This window comes from Chelonia mydas, chromosome 12 (assembly GCF_015237465.2).
Source record: "Chelonia mydas isolate rCheMyd1 chromosome 12, rCheMyd1.pri.v2, whole genome shotgun sequence".
Lineage (NCBI taxonomy): Eukaryota > Metazoa > Chordata > Testudines > Cheloniidae > Chelonia > Chelonia mydas.
The window spans coordinates 31,793,231-31,820,506 of record NC_051252.2 but is presented as its reverse complement, the minus strand read 5'-3'; the positions used below and the strand labels follow the sequence as shown (position 1 = coordinate 31,820,506).

At 41.1% G+C, this 27,276-nt stretch overlaps 1 protein-coding gene across 3 annotated transcripts; it reads right to left on the bottom strand.

Moving 5' to 3' along the window:
* Positions 1–538: 538 nt before the first annotated feature.
* On the bottom strand, positions 539–27,252 carry LOC114019380 (protein phosphatase 1 regulatory subunit 3E). Of its 3 annotated transcripts, none has more exons than XM_037878001.2 (3): positions 21,368–27,252; positions 15,849–15,901; positions 539–1,939 (listed from the first exon to the last, which is right to left on the bottom strand). In XM_037878001.2, the coding sequence occupies exon 1, from the start codon at positions 22,665–22,667 to the stop codon at positions 21,714–21,716; it is 954 nt and encodes a 317-aa protein (XP_037733929.1). In that variant the 5' UTR covers positions 22,668–27,252; the 3' UTR covers positions 539–1,939; positions 15,849–15,901; positions 21,368–21,713. The 3 variants fall into 3 exon arrangements, with proteins under 3 accessions (XP_037733929.1, XP_037733930.1, XP_037733927.1); XM_037878002.2 differs by lacking the exon at positions 539–1,939 and adding an exon at positions 9,553–9,797; XM_037877999.2 differs by lacking the exon at positions 539–1,939 and having other exon boundaries at positions 13,205–15,901.
* Positions 27,253–27,276: the final 24 nt, after the last annotated feature.

Sequence of the window (27,276 nt, the reverse complement as noted above, 5' to 3'; positions counted from 1 at the left end):
TTCAATGCTTCACCAAATCTGTGAGTGTCCTACTAAAAAACAGTCATTTTTACTCAGAGCGTTATGGGACCATTAGACAAAAATGGTTAATCACAGAGTGGGTCTAAAGCTAGATCTAGGATATAATCCTGCTCCTGTTGAAATCTAGGAATTTACCATTTACATCAATGAAAGCAAGATCTGGCTTCTGTTCTGTATAGCAGTGTTCCCTGGAATGTTCCCGACCATTCCCAAGAAAGTTCTCCAGCCATTAGAAAGCACCAAGTCCCAGGATTTTCTGATGAGCTGCCCAGTCAATCTAAATGAACAAACTCTTGTTTGGCTATCTTTAATACAATTCCTTGCATGCTCACGTATTCAGGCTCCATGGTGAACTTCCATTTAACCACTATGTAATAATTCCAATATATAGTTATATCCCTGTGTATTTTTATCTCTTACTATTTACCCTCCATTTTGCTCTTTGACATGAGAAATTCATACCACAGAACCATTTTCCTTCCAGTTTCTTTAAAAAATGGACTGTGTAAGGTATATGTTTAGAAATTTATATATTCAACCTTCACATAACAAAATTGCCATAGTCCAAAGGAGCAAGAAACTATTGCTTAGCTACTTCAATAGTTTTAGAACAGAAGGTGCTCTTGCATACAATATGATCAGCAATACTTAGGCACATTATGCTGAGTCAAGTGCAACAACATGTAGGCACAAATATATACCAGTCACCAGCATGTGGCAACAGGTGTGAAAATTGAACTTTCATCTACCAAACCTGTGACCTAGGAAAATCAGTTCCACTAGCTCAGAACCTAGGCACATACAAATAAGTTTGACATTCCATCCACTAGAGGGCAATGGTGATTTATACACAAACCAGTAGATTATGAAAGGATGGTTGATTTGCAGCCACAAAGATATAACAAGTTTTTAGTCTAAAGCTTCCTTTCCTACTTCAAAATAATGATTTGAAAATAAAAATAAATATGCAACAATAGAAAGACAAACCAAATATCACTGGTGGAAGGTGACATAAAAAAGGCTTATTCGTTATAAAAAGACAAATAAAGGCAAAATTCCAGTTCATGTTCCTTTGAGGGTCATTTTCAAAACCCTAGTCATTCTTCAGGTTGTAAAATATGCTAGAAGCTAGCCAAAAGACTCATATGAATACTTAAATGTCATCTCCCACAAAAACTGGAATATAGGGAAAGGTACAAGTTTTTTTGTCTTAAAAGATCTCAAAAAGAGTTTAAACCTGGCCAGCAGAGACTGGTTCAGCTGCGGCAGGGCATGGGGAAGCCCATATCTGATAGCTCCTCCAGCTGCCAATATATAATTTTGCCCATTTTCTTCATGGAAGCTCCACTGGAAAACAGGGATAATTAGAACCTCAAGATCCTGTGTCTTTATTAATGCAGGTTTGTCATATACACAGAAATCTCTTCTACACCAGAACACTGCAGCTTTCACAGCTACCGGGCTCCTTGGCAAAGATGCCTTCTTCTTTCTCCTTCCCTTTTCAGCTCTGTTTATAGTCTTATTTGCAGGTGAGATCTCCACTAAGAACAAACACAGTTATCCAAAGAATACAAAACACAATCTTCAGGCTCCGGTTGGCCATGATATGCACTTTCTATAGCTATTGACTGTTGATCAGTCTCATAACTTTTCTGAGGACATTTTACATTATCAGAGCAGCTGTTTTTCAAAGTCCATGAAGATGTCCAGTTTTCATTTTTGCTCTTTGGTGCTGAATTCAGGACCACAGCAGCAAATGAAAGTTTATTGGAGGTGCTTTGATTCACACTTAGAAATTCAGGGTGAGTGGTAGATGAGCAAAAATTCCCAGAACATACTTTGGCTGAATCAGCCTCCTGAACAGACAAAGGTAAAGGTAGTTCCAGATCTGTCTGGAGTCAAAAGAGGGTAGGAGTGCCTGAAAAACATGGAGAATAAAAATGTGCTCATTTGACAAGTTAAGGCATTTTATCTTCCAGCATTATCCCTTAATCTTTACAGTGAAGGGTTAAGTATCCAAGCATTACCTGCCCTTCATTCACTGTTCCACTGTCACAGATGACACGTACCTTTCTGAGTTCAGGTATGAAATCAGTTAGAGACAAGCCACATTTATTTTTTACCCGTATTTCTCCTTAAAATACTAGTTTTCTTTCCTTTAAATCAAATGGGTGCAAAACAGTCACTACAGCCTGGAAAGCATATAAGAGTCACTTCTGACATTACCTTACTCACCTTGTCTAATACCCTGGGACTGACACAGCTACAAGTACATTGCGCACTTCTGACATTGTCATTACTTAGGCTGCTGGGATGTAGTCAAGTGTGAAAAAGTCTGTGTCCTCTCCCTCAAGGCTCTCTTGGCCTGCATTATAAGTCATGCGCTTGCTTCCAGATATGGGTAGCCAGAATGACAACTTTCTGAGCTACCAGCTGAGCCAGAATTCAACATTTCTTTAATGAAATGCACTTAGAAAAACGATGATCCTGTGATTAAAGCACAGGACTGGAAGTCAGGGCATCTGTCAATTCCCTACTGTATCATGGCTTTATGTGTGATCTTGAGCAAGTTACTTAGCCTCCTAGTTCCTCTAAAAAATGTGGGGACAATACTTCCCTGCCTTGCATGGTTTCATTAATTAATGTCTGTAAAGTGTTTGAGATCCTTGGATTGAAATACCTATGCACGGATTATTATCAGAGAAAAAGCTTCCATACACCACTCACCAGTGTGACATTCATCAGTGTGAAACTAAGCTAAAATAATAATAATGCTCTGCAGCTCTGTAACAGCTTGTACCTGGAGATCTGAAAGTACTTTACAAACACTTATTAATTAAGACTCAAAGCGCCCTGGGAGGTAGGTGGCTTGATATTAATTTTACGAATGAGGAAACTGGCATAACACAGAGAGACTGTGACTTTATGGCTATACAAGCAGAGCCAAGAAAAGAACCCAAGAGTCCCAACTCACAGTTCCCTGAGCTAACCGCTAAACTTTTAATTATTTTTCTATAATTATAGACTTTAGAAAGTTCATCCACGGAATTTTGTTTTTGCTGCATTAATTTAATTCATCTCATTTCCAAGGATTAACTTTGTAAATAATTTTTCTACATGCTATAATACTGGTGTGTGCTGGGTAAGATAAATCTCTCTCTTTAACCCAGGGCATGTTTGAGAACTCCTCTGGATCTCTGGTTACACTCTGGTTACTTCTATGGCACTCACAAAAATACATCTCTAAATAACATGCCTGAGCAAACTAGGCTTTTGGTGAAAGACTCTCACCCCAGAGGTGGGAGCATTTCAGTAGTGCTATGTGTATACAGTTTGTAAAACACTTTAGGTTCCCTCAGGATGCAAGGCTCTATACAAATGTCTGAACTATTATCATTCAATGCTGAGGAAACACGATCATATTCCAGTAGCAGAGAAGGGCATTATTAAAAAGATTAATGTTGCATCTACAGTACTGAAAATGGAATCAGGTTTGCATGATAGTATTATTCCTTTTGAGAGCTAATGCTGCAATATTTACCGATGCACTACTGTTTTTAATTTGTCAGCAAGGTCATCAGACGTATTCAGTATCAGCTTCACTGTCAAATTAAATTAGCAGTAAGACAATTACTTAAGCAGCTCTGATTACTGAGCTACAAAGATGGCACATCTCCATTTCTTAAATGCAGCATGTGTTTAAATTTTATAATGCTCTCTTTGACTGGTGCGTCCAGTCAATCGATGACCTGTAGGTAAGGATCCTCTTTCCTTTTTTTGATATATTTGGAATTTACAATCTTCTTGTATTAATATCTCCCCATACAGAGCTGTAATATACCAAGCTGACATTTAAAAAACATGATGGTTATCTTCATGTCACCTTAGTTATCTGAGAAACAGAACTAAAGTAATAAATCCACCCAGAGCCATCCTCTGCTCTTCAACTGGAAATGTGAGCTTTCTGATTCTTTGTGCTGATGGGAAGTGTCAAAGAGTGCAAGGAATATGCTAGGACTGCACTGGGTTTTTTGGAAAGGAGAAGTATCTTGGTTGCATTATCACTATTACGTGACATCTGGGGCTGGGTGGAGTTTCATCTCTGCTATTCAAATAGTACACTTAATTGAAATACCATATTTCCTGTTTAAAACCTCAGTGCCACAATTCTACCTCTTGGGGCACTCAAAATGTAAAAGACAAATATCTGCCAAAGAAAAGAAAAAGAGCTGAGAGTCTGGGAGAATCAGGCCTAGTTTTCTACCCAAATCATTTTCCTCTCAAAGGCCTTGCGTTAACATGCCCATCTCAGTTTCAGTTAACTCCACCATGAAATTTCAAGGGTGGAACCAAAGACATGATTAAACATAGTGGGCGGGTCTGACTTCATTAGGAAAAAAACAAAAAACTGGAACCAACATGATATATATGCAACAAAACAAATTATGTGAGCCTTATTTGTTGTACCCATCATCCTTCCCTGCCCTCTCCCCAATAGGCTTTTCTCTTCTTCTGCTGTGTTATATCTAACTGAAATTGTAAGCTCTTCATGGCCAGGACCCTTTTTTTTTTCCCCATGTGTCTGGAAACCATCAAGATTTACCACATTTAGGGGCCAATCCAATTTCCACTGAGTCAATACAAATCTTTCCATTGACTTTGACAGAGATGGATTGAGTTTTCAGGCCCTACTATCGCTTCCCTTGAAGTCACTGGCATAACTCCCTTTAACATGAAAGGAAGCTGGGTCAGGCCCTGAGAGAGCAGAACAAGAAGAGCCAACTTACATAGGGCCAGATTGTTCCACCACCCTTACTTATGCTGAGCAGCGATACCTTTTTTATGCAAGTAGTCCCTTTGATTTCAACAGAATTACTTGTGTAGTAATGTAAGAGGGGTACAATCCAACAGTCAGGGCAGGAGTATCCCTAACAATGCTGACCTGGGGATTTCCTGCCAGGATTGAATCATTATAAGATAGCTTTAGCAGAGTGAATGCCGGTACATTCTCCCATTTAGGAGGATAATATGTCTCAAATTTTTGTGGGGCACCCAGATTTTATAGTGATGGGTGCATTAAAAATGTGCAATAAGCTGAGGTGCCCACAATAAATGAGTTGATAATACTCCCTATTTCTGTTATTCTGACCTGTATCTTAAATAAACAAAAAAGAGTCACCAAGGTGTGCACATGCCTAAAATAAACAAGCATGTTATTGTGTGGTCCTAACCCTTATCCTTTCTTGTCCCATCTCCACCTACTATTTACAACCCTCACTTGGTTTGTTACATCTAAAATGTATACTGTAAGATCACTGAGATAAAGGCTGTTCTTGAGTGAAGCAACTCGTACACTTTGGAATCTATAAAATAAAATCATAAGTAGTAATCTTATCAGAGTGAAATAACTGCAGTAAATGTCCTGCAGCTGAGAGTGCTGTTGTGCATGATGCCACCTCAGACTTTTGACAATCTGCAGGAACTGAACTTGCAGTCTTATGATGTTCCAGTGAGGAAAGAACCAAGCAGAAACACTCCTCAGCTTCCTCGTTCCTTCTCTCCAATTCTAGCTTGTGTACATCAATCTGAAAGTCTCTCTCATTGGGGATCCTGAACTTATCAGTTTCTACATCCTCCATGGTCCTTCGACAGCAGGTACTTGTCTGTTCCCAAAGCAGCTGTTATACAATCTTGGCAACTGCATGTTTTGTAACATTACTGAATTCTCAACTGTCCTTTGTGACCCACTGTGCACATGCTCAGTCAATGTGTTTGAAGGCAGGGCTGCTCCTGGATTCACCTGGGCTGTGCGTCTAGCAGTGATACAACCTAGTTCTGCGCCTGCACTGGATCAAACTGCAGAGCAAATTATCTGTTGTGTCCGTGCACCCCCTTCACCACAACCCTCTCTTCTGAAATTCATCATTTTTCTCACAGGTTTATAAAATAAAGAAAACTGTAAATTTAAGGCTTCCTTGTCCTGTGATATCTGGGGTTAAGTTACTTGGAACTAGTCAGCAACATTCCCCTGAGATTAACATGTATTCTCCAGGAGGGCTCAGCCATCTTCAAAGTACAGTTCCCCTGCCTGCAGTCCTCTCCCTGTTGTCTTGGGTCTGTGCCGATGGGTGGGTGGGACTGAATGGGCCAGAGGAAAGAATTGGAGGCTCAGGGCTGGGGGATGCAAATAGTTCCCTTTCTGGCCCTGCAGAACTTACTCAGTAGAGGAAATATACCTCCAGAACCAAGGGTCATGGTGGCAAGGGGTAATTCCATTTTAGGATGGCCCCATTGCTGCTCTGCTACCATGGAGCTGCATGAGGCCCCTGGGGTGCAGAACTGGTGTGGAGGCAGCAGGCTTCTGTGTAAGTGACCCTGGCCTTCCACAGATCCTCTGGGGTCTGCCAGGTTTGGGGATAAACCCTAAACATGTGTGTGTGAGGTAGCAAAACTGAGCTTGCCTCACCCAGTAGGTAATTTGTGTGAATGTTCCAAAAAGTCCCCTCCTATGGGCTATGATTTGGCTCTTGACTGCAAGCAAGCCCTGTGGGGCAGGAGTACTGCTGTGCCTTTTCTGTGTTGTGCACTATCAAGCAGTTGGCAGCACGTTATAAAATACGGAAACAAATATTCTGGCATATACACAAAAATAAAAATCCACATAATTAACATCAATCCAACATTATTCAATATATTGTATCAATGATCTGGAAGTAAATATAAAATCACAGCTGATAAAATTTGTGGGCGATACAAAAATCAGTTGAGTGGTAAATGATGAGGACAGAGCAGTCATTAAAAGTGATCTGGATTGTTTTTTAAGCGGGGCCCATTCAAACAAAATGTGTTTTAATACAGCCTAATGCAAGGTCTTAGCTCTAAATATGAAGAATGCAGACCATATCTACAGACCTGAGGACAATATCCTGGTCAGCAGTGACACTGAAAAAGATGGAAGGGATCATACTCCACAAACAACTGAACAGAGCTCCCAGTGCAGTGCTGTGGTAAAGAGAGATAATAATGCAAACCTTGAGCGTATGAACAGGGGAGAAGCGAGTAGAAGTAGGGAGGTTATTTCACCTCTGTGTACAGCAGTGGTGAAACCAAAAATTGAATACTCTGTCCAGTTCTTGTGTCCATATTTTAAAAAGGATGAAAAATTGGAGATGGTGCTGCAAAGAGCCACAAAAATCATTCGGGAGCTGGAAAAAAATGTCTTACAGTGAGAAACTTAGAGAGCTCAATGTTTAGCTTATCAAAAAGAATAACACGAGGTGACTTGATCCCAGTGTCAAAGTACCTTTATTGGGAGAAAATATCAGGTACTAAAAGGGCTCTTTAATCTAGCAGATAAAGATATAACAAACAACAATCACCAGAAGTTGAAACCCGACAAATTCAAATTAGAAATAAGGCACAGATTTTTAATTGTAAGGATGATTAACCGTTGGAACAGACTGCTAGGGAAGTGATGGATTCTCCATCTCTTGATGGCTTCAAAGCAAGACTGGATGCCTCTCTGGAAGACATGCTTTAGTCAAACACAAGGAACTGGGCTCAATACAGGATAACTAGGTGAAATTCTATGGACGGTGTTACACAGGTCAGACTAGATGATCTGATGATCCCTTTGGGTCTCAAAACCTACACATTAACTAGCAGTCCAGAGTTAAAGAAGGAATCTGCAACATAATGTGCTGAATTTGAAGTTTGCATATTTAATTTTCAAGCTATATTTATGTTCATCTTCACAATGTCCTTGTTCAGATCTAGTCCTTGTATTGCTATTATTTGTTATCCTAATATATACAGTTCTTTCCTGCTTCCCCATCATGTATATTGAGCAGGATGGTAACATTTTTGTTCCTGCATGTACACCTTATCTTTTGGTTTTGAACATGTTCCACTATCTTGGAGGAACTGTCCTTGGTGGGAGAGATTATTCAGTGGTATTTAGGTTTGGTTAGTTTCCCTCACAATATCCCTGCCCCATCTCTCTGCTAATGCAGAATTTGATCACTTGAGCTTTAATGGTGCTGCTCTGTTCAAGTATTGAACATCATTTGCTTTCAGACCATTTTCTTGTACATTTGTTTACAATCTTTATTCATGACATGGAATATGTTTTGCTTACAGATATATTTTCACACAGATACAGAACTTGATTTAGATTATTTTCTAACTATGAAAATTATTCCACAAACTCGGAGGGTGATTCTGTATTTTTTATATCAGAGAAGTAATCTTGCACAAGAATTCCCCATATGTAGGGGATTGTCACGGATTTGCCACAGAAGCTCCTAAACCATTACTCCACCTTGCAGCCAATGCTGGGTTTGAAATTTGGGTAAAGGATTAAGGTTGAGACATTCCTATGCCCTGGAAATCCCTGGCTGCTATAATAGCCCCCTAACTTGTGCTGTTGACAGGCCCAACACAGAGCAGCCTGAGGCTCAAAGCTGGGCAACTGTGTCGGTTCTTTGTTACCATGACAAAAGGTATCATTCTTATAGCAGATTAATTTTTGTCTTGATTATATGGTGGGTTTTGAATGAGGCTACAAACATAGAAAACTCAATAATAATGGGGGGATTTCAACTATCCCCACATTGTCTGGGTACATGTCACCTCAGGATGGGGTGCAGAGATAAATTTTCTAGACAGCATTAATGACTGCTTCTTGGAGTGGCTGTCCTGGAACTCACAAGGGGAAAGGCAATTCTTGATTTAGTCCTAAGTGGAGCACAGGATCTGATCCAAGAGGTGAATATAGCTGAACTGCTCCGTAATAGCAACCATAAAGTAATTACATTTACCATCCTTATGGTGGGAGGGGAATACCAAAGAAGCCCAGCACAATAGCATTTAACTTCCAAAAGGTGAACTACACAAAAACAAGGAAGCTAGTTAAAGAGAAATTAAAAAGAACAGTCACAAGACTGAAATGCCTCAAGTTGCACGGAAACTTTTAATAGAGACTCAAATTAAATGTATATCCCAATTTAAAAAAAAAGTAAAAGGACAAAAAATGCCAACATGACTTAATAACAGAGTAAAAGAGGCAGTTAGAGGCAAAAAGGCATCCTTAAAATTGGAAGTCAAATCCTACTGAGGAAAATAGAAAGGAGCACAAACTCTGGCAAGTCTAGTGTAAACATTGAATTAGGTTTCAGAGTAGCAGCCGTGTTAGTCTGTATCCGCAAAAAGAAAAGGAGTACTTGTGGCACCTTAGAGACTAACAAATTTATTTGAGCATAAGCTTTTGTGAGCTACAGCATCTGACGAAAGCTTATGCTCAAATAAATTTGTTAGTCTCTAAGGTGCCACAAGTACTCCTTTTCTTTTTGCATATAATTAGGCAGGCCAAAAAAAATTGGAAGAGCAACTAGCAAAAGACACAAAATCTAGGAGGATATGTGATATCAATATTTTAAAAAGGATCCAGAGGTGATCCTGGCAATTACAGCCCAGTAAGCCTAACTTTAGTACCAGGAAAACTGATTGAAACTATAGTAAAGAATAGAATGATCAGACATATAGATGAACATGATTTGTTGGGGAAGAGTCAACATCGCTGTTGTAAAGGGAAATCGTGCCATACCAATCTATTAGAATTCTTTGAGGGAGGTCAACAAACATTTGGAAAAGAGTGATGCAGTGGACATACTGTACTTGGACTTTCAGAAAGACTTTGACAAAGTACCTCACCAAAGGGTCTTCAGGAAAGTAAGAAGTCCTGGGATAAGAGGGAAGGTCCTCTCATGGATCAGTAACTGGTTAAAAGATAGGAAACAAAAGGTAGGCATAAATGGTTAGTTTTCAGAATGGAGAGAGTCCTCCAAGGATCTGTACTATGACCAGTGTTGCTCAACATATTCATAAATAATCTGGAAAAAGGGATAAACAGTGAGGTAGGAAAGTCTGCAGATGATACAAAATTATTCAAGATAGTTAAGTCCTAAGCAGACTACAAAGAGTTACAAAGAGATCTCATAAAACTGGGTGCCTGGGCAACAAAATAGCAGATGAAATTCAGTGTTGATAAATGCAAAGTAATGCACATTGGAAAACATGATCCCAACTATACATACAAAATGAGAGGGTCTAAATTAACTGTTACCATTCAAGAAACAGATCTTGAAGTCATTGTGGATAGTTCTCTGAAAATATTTGCTCAATGTGCAACAGCAGTCAAAAAAGTTAACACTGTTAGGAACATTAGGAAAGGGATAGATAATACGACAGAACATATCATAATGCTACTTTATAAATCCATAGTACACCCACACCTTGAATACTGCATGCAGTTCTGGTCTCCCCATCTCAAAAAAGATGTATTAGAAATGGAAAAGGTACAGAGAAGAGGAACAAAAACTATTAGGTGTGTGGAACAGCTTCCATATGAGGAGAGATTAAAAAGACTGGGACTATTGATCTTGGAAAAGAGATAACTAAGGAGGGATATGATAGGGGTCTATAAAATCATGAACGGTGTTGAGAAAGTGAATAAAAAAGCATTATTTACCCCTTCACATAACACAAGAATCTGTGGTCACCTGATGAAATTAATAGGCAGCAGGTTTAAAACAAACAAAAGAAAGTACTTCACACAACACACCTCTGGAAGTCATTGCCAGGGGATGTTCTGAAGACCAAAAGTATAATGGGTTTCAAAAAAGAATTTGATTCGTTCATGGAGGATAGGTCTATCAATGATTATTAGCCAAGATGTAATTATGCTGTGGGCATCCCTAAGCCTCTGACTGCCAAATGCTGGAGCTGGACGACAGAGGATGGATCACTTGATAATTGCCCTGTTCAGTTTATTCTCTCTGAAGCATCTGGCATTGGCCACTGTTGGAAGACAGAATATTGGGCTAGATCAGGGGTGGGCAAACTATGGGCCGTCAGGGCTTTGGATCTGGCCTGCGGGATCTGGCCCTCCCACACCCCAACCCACTGTCCCAGCCCTGCATACAATTTCCCCACCCAGATGTGGCCCTCGGCCCAAGAAGTTTGCCCAGCCCTGGGCTAGATGGACCATTGGTCTGACCCAGTATGGCCGTTCTTATGTTATTAGATGAATGATTAACCACAAAACACATGCACACACATCTGAAGAGATGAAATTAGTGGCAATAGTTTGTTTTCTGCCTTTCCAAAATGACAGTGAAGAGAAAATGAAAAAGTGAAGACAATTAAGTGTACACTCTTGTAAAATGATATACCCAATGCTACAGATCAGCCATGGAACTTTTGTTATCACACACAAAAAAGGCCAAACTACTGCTGCTTCTGCATCCAGCGGCTGCCATTCTTTTAAAGTTACAAAAGAAAAAGGAAGACAAATTAGACTTATCCCATTCCCCCTCCTTTTATCTTTGTTTTTTCCCATGTACAAAAAAAGCCTGAAAGGTTTTTCTCAAAGAAAGGTTTTTATCTGTATTTTACATTAGAAATTCAGGTCCTGGCTCCCACAGAAGACTGTGAGACTAGTGAAATCATGACATTACAAGAGGCAAAATTGAGAGCTGAGCAATTGAGACGGAAATGCTTAATCAATACTTGGAGGAAAAGGATGTGCTGGTTAAAGCTTCAACACCCTTGCCTCTTCACTGTTGAAGTGCACAAGCTCAGTATATCCACCAAGTGGTCCTCCAGCAGTTAGGGTAAATTATACTAAATATTACTGATATTTCTAAAGTCAAAACAAACACAGCTCACACCTTCAATCCTTACCCCTTCCAACCCTCAAAACAAAAGTGTTCCTTCACTTTCTAGCACCTAGAACGGGGTGGGCAAAATACGGCCCACGAGCCGGAACTGGCCCATCTAACATTTCTGTCCAGCCTCCTCTGCCCCCATGCAATCTCCGAGTCCAGGCTGCTAGGAGTCCCGCAGTGCAGTGGGGCGCTCAGGCAAGCTGCCTGCCTGCCGTGGCCTCACACCGCTCCCAGAAGCTCTGGCTGTTGCTGGCAGGTCTCTGCATGCCCCTGGCAGAGAGGGTGGGGCGAAAGCAGCTCCGTGCGCTGCCCCCACCCCCAGCACCATCCTCACAGCTCCCAATGGCCAAAACCCGGCCAATGGGAGCTGTGGAGGCCGTGCTTGAGGGCATAATCAGCACACAGAGACCCGCTGCCCCCGTCCCCCCAAGGGGCACAAAGAGACGTGCCAGCAGCAGCCACTTCTGGGAGTGGCATGGGGCCACGGCATGAAGGCAGCCTGCCTGAGACCTGCTGCACCGCCGGCCGGGAGTGACCTGCGGTAAGCGCCTCTTGGCCAGAGTCTGCACCTCGCACCCACTCCCGCATCCCAACCACCTGCCCCAGCCCGGAGCCCCCTCCTGCACCAAACTCCCTCTCAGAGCCCACACCCCTCACCCCCTCCGGTACCCCAGCACTCTGAACTAGCCCGGAACTCCCTCCTGCACCCAAACTCCCTCCCAGGCCCTGCAGCCCCTTCATTAATATAGTAGAAATGTGCGGCCCATGATGATTTACCAAAATTCATGGAGTGGTCCCCCTGCAAAAATTATTGTCCACCCCTGAGCTAGAACATGCCTTGGCAGCTGGAGAAGCTGAAAGCAGCCACAAGGCTGCTCCAAACTTATGCTGGAGGTTGTACTCATGCAAAACCAATCCCCAGGATTGAAAAGACACAAAGAGCCCTTTTGCTGCCCACCCCCGCCCATCTGTACCCAGAGCTCACTGAATGAAGGTGAGTATCTGACCTATGGAGTGAGAAAATGCTGTATAGAATGTGTCTGTAAGATGTGCTGTGATACAAGAGTATGAGGATAGCTACATCAATTTTTTACAAGCTTAGAACCTGGCATGAGAGCTCCTTGCAGCTGGTGATACTTAACATTACTTACAGTAACAGAAAAGGCCAGATTTTCAAAAAAGAGCTCAGCACACAACAGCTTCTTCCTCAATGGAAGCTGCTGGATAACAAGTGCCTTTGGACGTCTGGCACCAATAGTAGGTTCTGGGAACTTTTGAAAATCTAGGCCAAAGGGATAAGTCTGCCCTCACATGTGCAGATATATTGCCCATTGCCTTCAAACAGGCTGTATGGACGTATAAGAGCACAAACATTGGCGCTTTTTTTACACCCTGCAACTAATAGAACTTCTTAGCTCATCAGTTCAACAAATAGGTTTATAATTATCACACTCACAGTTTGTACCACACATCTTTAATGACAACTAGTAGTTACATGTTTATAAATATACTTTTTCCATCATAGTGACACAATCAGTGACTAGGTATGATTTAAGTAGACAAGATATGTAATGTTGTTGTAAGGCAAGATAAATCACATTTTTATTCACAGGCTTCAAAAAGAGAAAAGGCATTAAACCCCAGAATCAACGTTTTATATTACTGACAGGAAATAATTTAAAAAAAAATTAGAAACAGAAAACCAAGATTAACTTTTGAAGTGCAAATATTACAGAAAACACTAATATCAAAGCCAATTTACCAGTCCATGTTCAGAAAAGACAACTTTTTTTAAATAATCTCAAAGTGAATCAAAATATATAACAAAAGTTATTACAACAAATTGCATATGTTGCTAAAAGAAGGCAGTCTTGAACAGCTAGTGTCTTCATTTGTGATTAGAGAAACAATTTATGTAACACTGTAAAAGCAAAGGTTGTTTGGTTCAAACCATTTTAAGAATGGAAGACACCTTATAACATAGGCCTTAGTCCTGCAATTGGATCCATGCAGGAAGGCCTTTCCATTCAAGTAGAGCTTCTTGGATTATCAAGGGGTGAAGTCCTGGATCTACTTAAATAAATGGATTTCACCACTGCTCACATGGATCTGATTGAAGGATCAATGCCACAATTTGTTAGGATCCACACCAGCAAAGCACTTAAGCACATGCTTAAACTTTCAGTATGTGAGTAGTCCATCAACCTCAGTTGTACTACTTGTGTTTAACTTGAAGCACAAGTTTAAGAACTTGGTGGATCAAAGCCTTAACACTACTTAGTGTATTTTTAAGGTATAAAATAAGAAATATGACCATATTAGTAAATAATAATAATACCATATTTTGGGGGCTCAAACCAAGCAGCTTATTTGAACAGCATTGCAGAAGGGATTTTATATACCAAACCTTCTGAAATGCTATTTTTTAGTATCAACTATAAAGGGCCTGATCCTGGCCTACTGAAGTCGCCTAAAGTTCTACCACTGATTGAAGCAGGAGCAGGATAAGGCCCACAATGCAAACATTATTTAAGACATATGTTTTTCTTACCAAGCCCTTTCATATGGTACCACAGATACAGTAGACCAATGCAGGAACATTAACTAACATTTCAAGTTAATCTCTAAAAAAATAGGTGTACCACAATATTGCATAGAAAAAAATCCCTGGTATAAATATGCTTACACTGGATATGGAGGCTTTTTGCCTGCATTTTACTAGAACAAAGCCCATATATTTTAAGTAGTACAATTCACATTTAATGATGATTTCCTTGACTATGTTCTTTGGAATTGCTAGTGTATGTATTATTTCAATAACATTTTTTATTCTGCATGCTATTGTTACGTATAAGACAATACACATTGTGTGTTGTTGAGTTTTACAGCAAATTTAACTATTTCCACTCCCTAACTTTATAGTGAAAATGTGTGTAAAGCCTTAGAACAACTTCAGACCTAACAAGTTTTCATTTCAATAATGTAATTAGTATGTTAACTGGTGATCCTTTCATATATCAGAGGTTGCACAAATGAGTTGCTGACAGTATACAAACTCATTAATATTCTGCTAAAAAGCCATGCGCATTAATTTAAAGCTAGAAGAAATTTTATTCAGAGACAGCATGTTTCTTATATTGAGCACTTGAATCTTGTGGTAGAGACTGTGCAAAGAAATGAAATCCATCCACAGATATCATGATATGTATTATGCACCATACAAGCAACTGAAACACACATTTAAAGGAGGGGTAAACACTACACACATCAGCCTTGTAAAAAACTAGAATTTCTGATTCCACTGAGAATATACACTTAGAATTATATCTTTATAAAATGGTGCACATGTTGAATAAATAAATATAAATTATGGTCACAGTATTACTTTACTTTCTAGACAATGACATGGGTTATAGGGTTACCAGGAAGACACATTTCTCACCAGAACACCTTTCATTACAATATAGGAAAATAGTACTTAATCCTTCTGGCTGCTGCAGACTGCTGGAATGCTCGCACAGTAGAAAAAATGTCACCAGATTAGTATGAATTCTTAGGTTTTTGTTATAAAATGCATTTTAATGGGAAAGCCATGAATAGATTGTTCAAAAAATAAGAAACCTAATTAAGGAACACATTAAATTTCTTATTAGTCATTCCTGAAAGGCACCTAAAAACTCATTTTATGTTTGAACATATGTTATAAAACAAATTATGAATGTTACTATGAATTAATTTACATTTAGAATTATATAGATTTAACAGATTTTTGCCTGTAGGCTCTATCAAAACATGCTTCAAGTATTTGATAAAAAGACCAAGGTTATGCATGAACAAACATCTGTTCATTCTAGTGATTCATTTTCCCAATACACAAAATCAGTTGTGTGTTTATCCTTTTGTTTAACAATATGTTGTGGCACAGATATCCATACTCAAAAAAATATTTTTATGATCTGACCATTGTGACTAGATGCAGGTAAAAATTAGCTTATCTTAAATAATTACATTGAAATTGACTGTGCCAATGTTTCAGTCATTGATTTTAAATACTAATGGGCATTACTATGATTAGCTAATTGAAGTTTAGTTTATAGTTACCTGAGTGTCACATTTCCTGGCATTCTGTTAAGGATTTCTAATGAGTGAAAGAGCTGGAAAATATAGGCATAAAAGGCATTAGAATCACATGTAACAAATTTACAGAGTTAAATGTGAAGCAGCAGACATCAATGTGCATCATACATACAGTACAGTTTGACTTATAATACCATTATATTGCACAATACATAACATGGCACATTTCATAAAGCTACAGTTCTTGCACTGTAAACAACAGATACATTTTTACAACTATGACAAACAAAAATAATGAATAATTTTACTTAAAAGTAAAATATATCATTAAATGTTATTGCGTTGGCAAGGTCATTTTAATATCAGTTGGAAAGGATGCTGTGATAGATTGACACAACTCATAGCTGACAACTTTTCTAGAAAATATCATCTTGCAAAACATTCATGTATTCCTAAAAAATAATTTTAATACTTTACCTTGGCAATATAGTATTCTCTTTATTCTGTGAGACTGTACACATTTGGTTTTAAAAAGTGGGCCTGATCCTACTCCCATTAAAGTCAATGGAAGTTTTGTCACTGACTTCAAAGGGAGCAAATTCAGGCCTAATTTTTTTCAGAGCTGTCTTATTTACACATATTACATCAACTGCCATTCTGTAGCTAGATTTTTTCATTTTTACCTCTCCTATGTATCACAGTGCTATGTAGCAACCCAAATATGGTATTAGACTGAGCATATAAACATATGGTAAGCATACATAAATGTTGCAGCTGGGAAAAATACTCACTATCAGTGCAACAATAAAAGGTTATCGGAAGTCTAAATAAATCCTCCTTAAAAATAAATTATTTTAATAAAAATTAAACTAATTCAATACACGATTAAAATAGTGTAACTTTAGCATATCACTGAGATGATTTAAATACCCAACAATGCATTGTGAGCGTGCTCCTGCTACCACTGAAATCAACAGTAAAACTCTTCAGTCAAAGCAGAAATGGGCCCAATATCAGCTTCCCAAAATTTGGAAAGATACACAAAATGTAGGCGATTGTTAATAACTAGATTTTAATATAAGCTTTTAGAGAATTACTGCCTATCCTTACAAATTTGGATCCAATCATGTAAACACACACATATTTAACTTTAAGCACATGCATATACCTACTGAAGTCAATCTGCCATCTGTTGAAGTCAACAAAGTTACTGAGGTGTAGAGTTAAGCATGTGCATAAGTGTCTGCAGAATCTAGGGACTGGTTTTGCAAAAACACTTCTATCTTTGCCCTGCTCTGAAACGCAAAATGAATTGATAAGAAACAGCTGGCTTGCGAGTTGGCTCTCGCAGTGTACATTTTAAAGGAGGAAACCCTGCTAATCTGCTATAATGCGTTTACAATACCTCTTCTGAATAACATACACCTAGTTTTCCTGACTATTTAAGAAGTTCACCTTCCAGATTTAGATATGAAAAATAACAAAACAAAATCAATAACGTAAGTATCTCAGCAATATTACACAGTTTACACATTTACCCCAATTCTGCAAGCAAAACTCCCAAGCTTCCACTTGAAAGCAACAGCAATTTCACCTACATTAGGACAGCAGTTCAAGTCAGAACTACTGTGTGCTGATTATTAAACAAGGTAAAACTATAACTTGCTCATAAATATTTGGTATATGTGCATCCTTTATAGGCTTTCTGAATTTAAAAAAAATTAAGATATAGTTTATGAGAATAGATATTTTTAACAATTAAATGTCTACAGACACTGAAGTAATCAAACAGCACTCAGATGCAATCCCTTTAAGACAATTGTTTTAAATCACTATAATTAAAGTCCTTCAGAGCTGAAAATGGTTGTCATAGTTTTCATATTTCCAAAGCCATTTAAAAACTGTATTACAGTAAATCTTTTCAATCTCCATAAACAAATAATAGCATATGTTATGTTTTATATGTAGATACTAGTCATTTTTTTCCAAATAGCAGTGTTTTAATTTGTTTCATAATCTCAATAACATTTGTATAACTGCATCTGTTACAAAAAGTATAAGCAAAAATATGTCAGAAAGCCATAACACATGCATAAAGAGATATTTGCCAAGTGTTTCTTCAATTTTCAAAAAGTGCTCCTAAATGGATAATACTCCCTCTCATACTAAGGATCTTAGAAAACTGGTTAACTGAAAAATATTTAGCATTTCCTTATCAAAATATACCTCCTTATATAACTGAATTATGAACAATATAAGGCCTTGATTCTACAAGCATATGCACGCTTAGCTTTGCACACAGTGCATAGAGTTAAGCACATGCATAAATGTTTGTAAGATCAGGGCCTAAATATTCCAAATTGTGAAATACACAATAGGACTTTGATAATATGTCTAGGTATTTATTAAAATTAAAGGTATTGGAAAACTGGTTTGGAATAAACAACACCACCACCACCACCATGAGAAATTCTGTATTTGCTATTATTCCTCATGGGACTAGAAGCAGATGTAACTGAAATCAGGTGAGCAATCCTCTTCTCATGACATTTCGAGCACAGTGCTTACAGCATAAATCTCTTGAGTCTGAAGAAATCAAACAAACATTTGGACCCTTATCTGAATCAAACCAAAAACTAGAAACCTTGGGAATCATCCTGCAAGATGTGGAGCACAATCTGAAAGATGCTGAGTGCTCTTAACTCCCACTAAATTCAACAGAAGTTGAGGGAGCTCAGCATCATGCTAGATTAAGCTGCTTTGGAGATTTGACTATTATTACTGACATGAAAGTGTAACTAAAGAACATATTCAAATGCCCATAAAACTCCATCCTAATGCAATACATAAAGGATCCAAAACACTTAGGGCCTGATCCCAAAGCCCACATTCACATGAATAGTCTCCTCTAAAGTCAGTCATACCACTCACATGAGTAGTATGTGTGGTGGGCCCCATTCCGACACACACACACAAGCATAAGTGTTTGCAGAATCAGGGCCTTAATTTGGCCCCAGTACAATTCATATTCAGCTAAACTTCTCAATAAAATTTATTGTAAAATGAAAAAATAGACTGGCCTTGTTCACAGTTAATAAGACACTAAATGCTGACTGAAAGGTAGATATTAACATATGTTTTAAAGTAATTTCACATCCTCTATGGCAGTGGTGGGCAACCTGCACTGCTTCCCGCAGCTCCCATTGGCCAGGAATGGCGAACCGCAGCAACTGGGAGCTACAGGCGGCCATGTCTGCAGACGATCAGTGTAAACACTGTCTCACAGTCCACCAGTGGATTATCATGACAGGCTGCGTGCAGCCCACGGGCCACAGGTTACCCACCACTGCTCTACGGTGAATTGGCATCTGGAAAAAGAATCAAAAGTTGGCCAAATTGTGTTTCAAGGATGTGTGCAAGCGAGACCTCAAAGAAATGGACATGGATGTGGACAAATGGAAAGATCACACTCAGGATCACAGCCTTTGGAAACAAGAGCTCAATAAAGGCCTCTGGAGTTACAAGAGGAAGAGGTCCAGCTTAGTAGAGGAGAAAAGAGCTCTCACAAGGTAGAGCCACAGGGTTGAAACACCACCTTTAAATGTGACAGATGTGGCAGAGATTCTCTCTCTCTCTCTCAGGTCTCCTTCAGCCACGGCTGCCATAAAACCAATTGAGTAAATATTTTACCTCTCAGGGATGCATACCCATGGTCTCTCGAGATTGAAGGATGCCTACTACTAATTTCACATAATCATTTTGTTAATATTTATTTTGCTCTGTCTAGATTTAAAAGAAAATATGTCTTGTCATAATGAAAGAGATGTAGGGGCCTTTATGAAATCAGTGGGTTAGTGGAGTTATTTCTAATATTTTGGGCAACTTTTTTTCAAAAAGGCAGAACTCCTGCACTGGTACGTCAGCACAAACGATTCAGTTCAAACTGAAAAGCATTAAAAAGGATAGGGATGGGATGCAAAATATAATTATGGGATATTGTAATGTGTACTGAGAATGGGCTCAATTCTCAGTTTTTACTCAGGCAAATCCCCATTTGCTTCAGTGGGATTTAACAACTCAATCCTGCAAATAACTTTACTAATGTGAACAGTCCCACTGAGCCATATCAGATTTTTACATAAATATTTACAAAAAATATATTATGTAGTTTTAAAAACAAATATCAACTGAACACAAGTTTTTGAAAACCAGTTACATAGTCCAACATTTGTCAAAACGTACACACAATTAAAAACTATTTAAGAGTAAACTGGTAACACCAAGGATGGAGGTTTGTAGCCTAGATTTTCACATGTACCAGTTTTCATGTGCCTGATATGAGGATGCATACTCTATAAGCAAACATGGACTTGCAAGACTGTATTTGGACTTACACTTGCAAGCACATCCAATTTGTGTATTTGCAAATCTATTCCTTAACTGACTGTGTTTTAATGCACAAATCACAGTGCAATGGACTGTGTGGACACACTGGAATTGACACTTAACAGTATTTTGCTTCCTCGGCATTCTTCTAAACATTTTAAAATAGACAAAACGAAGTTCTAAAATGAAAAACTTTATTCTAAATTGAATTATTTTTGTAGCATGAGAAATAAACCCATGCAAAGTATCTTCTGGGCTCCACCACTCAGCATTGGTTTGGGCCCAATACTGTAGTCTTTGCTCACTGAAGTAAGGTCCCAATCTGGCAAAGTAACACACGTGAGTGGATTCCTGTGCCCACATAAAACTACACTGACATCAATGGGGCACTGAGCAAGGGTCCAAACTGTTTATGCATTTGTTGGATTGGGGGCTTACTTCAGTAGGATGATTCCAGTGAGCTAGGGGTGCAGGATCAGGCTCATTATCATATTCATCCTCTATGCTTCTAGGGCCTGATCCAAGTCACATTGGTTTTAATGGGAGCAGGACTTGGTCACCAAATCACTGGAGCTGGCTTGCTTGCTTGCACTCCAGGTTCCCAGTGATGACTAGAGCTAGAGGCCATATAAATACAGAGTTTGCTACAGATTATTCTGCAATTGTCCAATCCATACTTTACAGCAACTTCTATTATAACAACAAAAAATGTAGCAAGCTTCAGGTGGAAGATATGGTGGAACTCACAAATTACAGTAAAGGACTTGCACACTTTACTTCTTATGCTTTTTTGCCTTTGCAAAGAAGTTTGAAATGTTTTCCCCTAAATAAAAAGTTAGTTAAATAGAAAATATAAATGATTTATATTTATTTGTAAACAAAATTCAAAAAAATATCTTCTAGTGAAATATAAACAAGCATTTTTAAAACTAAGACTGTGACTAACTGCAGGGCAAACTGTATCTGTGAGAAAAGTGGCAAGATTACAGTGGAGCGGATAAATGACAAGGCAGAAGAGGATAACTGTAGATAATACTGAAAACTATCTCAGATTCCCCGAGATCTCGTAGAAAAGCTCCTTAGTAATATTTCCAGTATGCCGAGTACAGTTTTTAGCGGAATAAAAAAGAGATTTGGATGGACCTGCCACACCGTACTTGCTTGCTCCTATTCCCCAGTCCTGGCCACAGAATTCCTGGCGGGCTGGAGGTCCCGACGTCCGCCGGTGGCAGCGCCCTGGCGAACAGGGGCCCCCTGGGCTCTATCACGATACCCGCTCGATGCTCCCAGGGTCCCTGTCAGGTTCATGGCGGGAAATTCCGCCCCCAACCGCGCGCGGCCCGTGTGCAACGCGCCCGGCAGCCGCTAAACCGGCGAGGCTGCCGAGTGGGGAAAGGTGCTGAGGCGGCGAGGGTGGCCTGGGTCCAGGAGGGAAGGGGGCGAGGGAGCTCGGGTCTCCCCGGGAGAGAGCAGGCGACGCACAACGGTCCCGCCGCAGGCCGCTCAGATGAAGTGGATCCAGGCGCCGCCCTCGGGCTCCTGGGCCGGGGAGGCGGCGGCCCGAGCGGCGCGCGGGCGGCCCCGCAGCTGGTAGTTGAGCCCCTCGTTGTTGTCCCAGTACTCGGTGCCGGCCACCCGGTAGCGCACGGCGAACTCCAGCGTGCCCCCCGCGGCCGCCGCCGGCAGGTGGAAGGAGAAGCGGTCGGTCAGGCCGTCGGCGGGGCCCGGCGACAGGTAGGCGGCCGCCACCTCGGCGCAGCTGACCCAGCGGTTGAGCGTGTAGCGCACGGACACGGCCTTCTCGTAGGCCAGGTTGAGGACGCGCACGGCGCCGCGCAGGCCGGCGGGCTCGGCCCGCACCCACTCCAGCTTCACCTTGTGCCGCCGCACCCGCTCCGCGAAGCCGGGGCTGGCGCCGGGCTGCGGCGGGAAGAGAGGCTCCAGCAGCGGCGACGGGCCGAACAGCACCGGCTCCAGCTCGCCCAGCGCCGGCGGCTTCCGGGTCTTGAGTAGGTCGGCGGCGCGGGCCGGCAGGGGCAGCGGCACCTGGGGCAGGTCGGCTTCGCAGAAGTGGCGCACGGAGATGAGCTCCAGGCCCAGCGAGTCGGCGAAGCGCACCGTCTTCCTGCGGGACGGGCTCTGCTGCGGGGCCGGCCGCAGGCCGCGCTCTCCGGGTGTGGGCAGCGACTTGGCTCGCCGGCGCAGCGTGGGGCTGGGGGGCACAGGAGGCACCGAGGGCTCCCGGCCGCGAGAAGGCTGGGGCTTCTCCCCCGCGGCTGCCGCTTCTCGGACCACCGGCGTGGGAGACGGCTCCCCTTCGCGCTCCGGGCTGCAGTCCCCCTTGCAGTGCTCGGCCAGGCTGCCATAGAGGCAGGCGCTGCAGCTGAAGTTCCGAGGCAGGTAGAGCCGAGGGGGAGGCGTGGGCACTGAAGTGTGCAGCGAGGTCGCCTTCTCCATGGGGGGCGAGAGGGCGACTAGGATGAGCGGGGCGGCTGCTGCTAGGGCTGAGCCGGAGTCTAGTGCATGGCCCGAGCTCTCCGTTCCGGCGGCTGCTGCTGGCTCTTCCGCGTAGCTCAGCGGCCCCGCCGCTCTGCTGCTTGTGTCGTGCAGCCTAGTGCACGACGCCAGCACGATGCCAGCTGTTCGAGCCTAGTGCATGGTGCTGACCCGCGAGTCCGGCTGCTGCTGGGACGATGTCAGAGTCTCCTGTGTGATGCTTCTTGGGGAGGCTGGTGCTCTCCTCGCTCCAGCTGCTGGGTCCGGTCGGGGTCTAGGAAATGACGAGGCCCGATTATCTCGGAGCTCTAGCCGAACCTGCTGCTTCTCCTTTACCGGAGCCTAGCATATGATGCTGCCGGGATCTGTTCCCAGACAGCGGCATATGCCTGCGTTATACCGGTAGCACTGCGGTATCCGTTAAGATTGGGGAGAGACTCTCTGTGACGCGCTCCGGCTCCCTAGCCGCTGCTGACGCATTGGAGTCATGCAGCAAAATACGCATCTCCGTCCCTGTGTCATCCTTTCTCCCCATCGCTACTCTGCTCTCCGTCCCGTCATCCCTTCCCTCCCACCGTCTCCACCTTCTCCCTTGTCCCCTTCCCCTCTCTCATCCACCCCCTCTTCTCCGGCTATCCCCCCTCTTCCCTGGGTTGCAAGGTTCTTCCATCCAGCCTTTTCCTATTCTGGGTCTTTCCTCAAGGATCTGATCCAAAAAATAAAAGAGGTGGTAGGGTTTCCCCAGTGGCAGCATTACAGTGCACTGCTGTACCACTCTTCCTATCCGATCTGTTACAGAAATAGCAGCGCCAAGAACGATACAAAGCGCAACTCTGAAAGGCAAAACGTATTGATAAAAAACAGCTGGCTTGCGAATTGGATCTCGCAGTGTACATTTTAAAGGAGGAAACCCTGCTAATCTGCTGTAATGCGTTTACAATTCCTCTGTTGAATAACATACACCTGCTACAGTCCAGCTAGACATTTGCGTTTGTAATAAAAGCTAAGTCCCAGTCTAAACAAGGAGATTGATTACAAAATATGAACAGTTTGATCCTTTATGAAGTTAATTAGATTAGTAAACGGTATTCAAACGAATTATACTTTAATGAAGACCAGCTAGCAACTCTTTCTCACAAGAGGTTCAAGGAGCTAACAGACTACTCACAACGATGTTTCCAATCCAGACTCTTTGCAGTACCGATTTTAATTAGTAAACAAACATTATTAAAAGTAGCAACCAGGCAACAGAATAAACACCCAATGCAAAAAAACCCTGACACATCACTCTTCAGTTTCATTTCTAAGCTGGGTTGTTTTCATCATTAACTCCAGCACAGCCCTATTTCTAGGAAGTCTAGACAGAGGACGCTGTGGATGATGACATTAATAATGAGACGTATCAGTGTGACAAGGATTTAGAATCTAAAAACAAAAACATGCCAGCAGAAGACACGGAATGGTTTTCCTATTGGCTTAAACTAAAACTGTCAGCACCTCAAAGGGGAGTCATTTTTAAATGACCTCCTAGGGTTATATCCAATTTGTCTAATCTTTTTTTATGCTGGATGAGTCATAATTAGGGAACAAAAAAAGGACTGTCCAACAGTGTTAAATGTGACATTGAATTTGCTTCATAATGAACTGAAGTAGCCCTGTAGTCAGAATAGGAGGATCATTTTGGGCAGTATTCATGTGAAAGTAAAATGATAACAGCAACCATTACATTTGAATTCCATTACCATATATGCTAGGCCAGTATATTGACACTGTCTCCCTTTCTTGTCCCTCATGCTGCCTTCCTGCACTGGCCTTTGCTTCCCTCCCTCCAGTGCAATTAATGTCTCAAGGAAACAGTATGAACCCCTGCATGCTTTTTCTTTTTGCCTGAAGCTGGGAATAGGGGACAGGCCTTGGATCACTTGGATTACCTGTTCTGTTAATTCCCTCTGGAGCACCTGGTATTGGCCACTGTGAGAAGACAGGATACTGGGGTAGATGGACCTTTGATCTGATCCAGTATGGCTGTTCGTAGGTCCTTAGGTATTTTGATCTGTGAACTTAAATTTTGGAGTAAAGATTATAGAGCCAATGCAGTGATTAACATGCATTTTAGTTCCATAAAGCTTATATATACTCTGTTCTATTTATTTTTACTAATTCTTATCCCCCATCATGGGAATGTTCATTTGTTGTCTGTAATTCTATAAGAAATTAAAATGATTGCTATCATGCTTTTGCTTATGTTAATTACTTTAATTTCACAACCACTAAATTATACACATTTTATTTGTAAGATTAATAATGTTCAGTAAACTAATCCTATGCATTCATATCACCTTCAGGAGCCTCAGATTTGATAAACTAAACTACAGGCTTAGATCTGTTAACTACTTGCACAGGAAACCCACAAGGAAAACCTCGATACGAGAGGATGGGGTGATTCTGTAGGTGGCATTTTTCTCTTTGTAGCAATGTCCCAGCAATCATTCTGAGTTTGGAGATGCTGTTTATGCAATATGATATTGTCACATTCTGTGGTGCAATTCAGACCAATGAAAGGTTGTGTCATTGCTTGTCCTGTAACTCCGAGTATCTTAAAACACTCAGAAGCTGTAGCTCCCTGTCTGGATGCTCCCAGCCAGCATACACTATGTTGAGCAGCCCTAGTCCAGCAACTCTGAAGCCAGTAGTCTGCTTATTACATCATAGTCACACTGGTTTCTACCAGCCTTGGTTACTACCAGCTATGTGACCCCAAAATATCTCCATCCTGAATTTCCCCAAATTGCCCTGAAATGTTCAAACTTCTCCTGGAACATTCAGAGGAGTTGCTCCTTTAAAGAGACAAAAGCACTGTTTATTATTTTAGCTGGAATTAATAATCACTTCAGTTCAAACAAGGACGGGGCTGGTGTAAATTAAAAGTAAAACAAAACAAAGAGGTTTTAAGTGAGTTCAAGTACAAGGGATAGAGACAAAGTGGTTACAAGCAAATACAAGTAAAATACACTTTCTAATGGCTAAGACTGAACAAGCTGTAGACTTGGTTTGAGGTATATTTCTTATCAGTCTTTCTTCTTTCCAGCCATGGCTGACTTTCTTTCAGTAAGGATCTTACACAGAAGTACAAGGTGCTGGTTTTCCTTGTCTTCCAAGGTGAAAGATCTTTGCGTAAACTGGTTTCTTAGCTATATTCAGTTCCCAGAGATTTAACCCGCATTGGTTGAAGAAACCATTTTTTTCAGCTTGCAAGAGATCTGGCCTCTTGAATGTCCGTCCAGTGATGGATGCCAAAATGGAGTTGTCTTAATCTTATATCTTCCAAAACTCACTGTTTTGTCCCCAGACTCAGGATGACCCCATGCTGTTCTTCCCTTCTTGGGGACTTCCTATGCCCCTGCTGATTCATATGTAAAAAGGACTGCTATTGTTTTTGGTCACACCTGGCTTAATTTCATTGGAGACCAATAGATAGCTGCCTTCCCACCTGTCTGGAAGAAAACCAGTTTCTCCTTTTCTTTGGTCACAGACTTTAAAGCGTAATATCAGTGAGTTAATTGCTCATATAGTGTTAGTACATACACGTTACAATGATATTAATTGCCACTGCATCATTAGCTTTCATAAAAGACCTTACTTGATACACTTTTAGAACCCAGTAATATTGCATACAATCAATTGATTCACTTACTTATCTTTTGAGGTTCAAACCCCCACAAGTGGCTATTTCTCCCACTCACTAGGTTGATGGCTTTGTTTAAGTGAAGGTGTATTTACATAAAAGGTACTCTGCCTGAGGACCAGGCTGGTCAGCCAAGCAAATACACATTTCATTGTCTAGGACAGACTGGTCTAATGCATTGCTTGTCAAAGACATTGTAAGAACAAACAATTCTCTACATACCCCATACATTCATTATGCAAGAATATTAATGATCAGTGAGTTATTAGTTTTCCAATGATATACTACTCGTAACCTTCTGGGTACATATCTTGACAACAGTGTGTTAGGTGTATGAAGTATGTCAGGCCTGACAAGCGTTGTTGACATAGAGTAGTGAACCACCAGTGAGCCGTTGTGTTACAGATATAAAGAGACCGTGACTACTTGAGGTCATCAGAGATCGTGTAATACTTCACATGGCAGGTGTACTTAGGATTTCACCGCAGCTCTTGAAATCTTCCAATTCATTCCTCCAAAGTAAATAACCCAATCACAGAAAGGAGATGAGTGAAAAAATCAGTGCCACAAAAAAGATAAGAAAAATGCCAACTCAAAAACAACTTCAGGCCAACCAGGTCATAGCAAAGTGAGAGGCAAACAAACACTATTTTAAAGCTGTTCCTCAGTGACAACGCTGCTCAGGGAATGAGTGTTAAATAAAACATTTTAAGTTCTTTTACTCTTCTCCATATAGAACCCCAAAGATCTTTTAACCTTACAAGAGAGTGAGAAGGGCTCACAAGGATGGGCATGTGGATGTGTGTGTGTGTGTGTGTGTGGAGGGGGGAATGGTGGCAGTACAATAGACTCAATAAGATAGGCTCCTGTGCCACCTCTTCCCCC

Bases quoted from the DNA above. Each gene is read 5' to 3' on its own strand.
- LOC114019380 (XM_037878001.2), bottom strand. From the start codon at position 22,667: ATGGAGAAGGCGACCTCGCTGCACACTTCAGTGCCCACGCCTCCCCCT.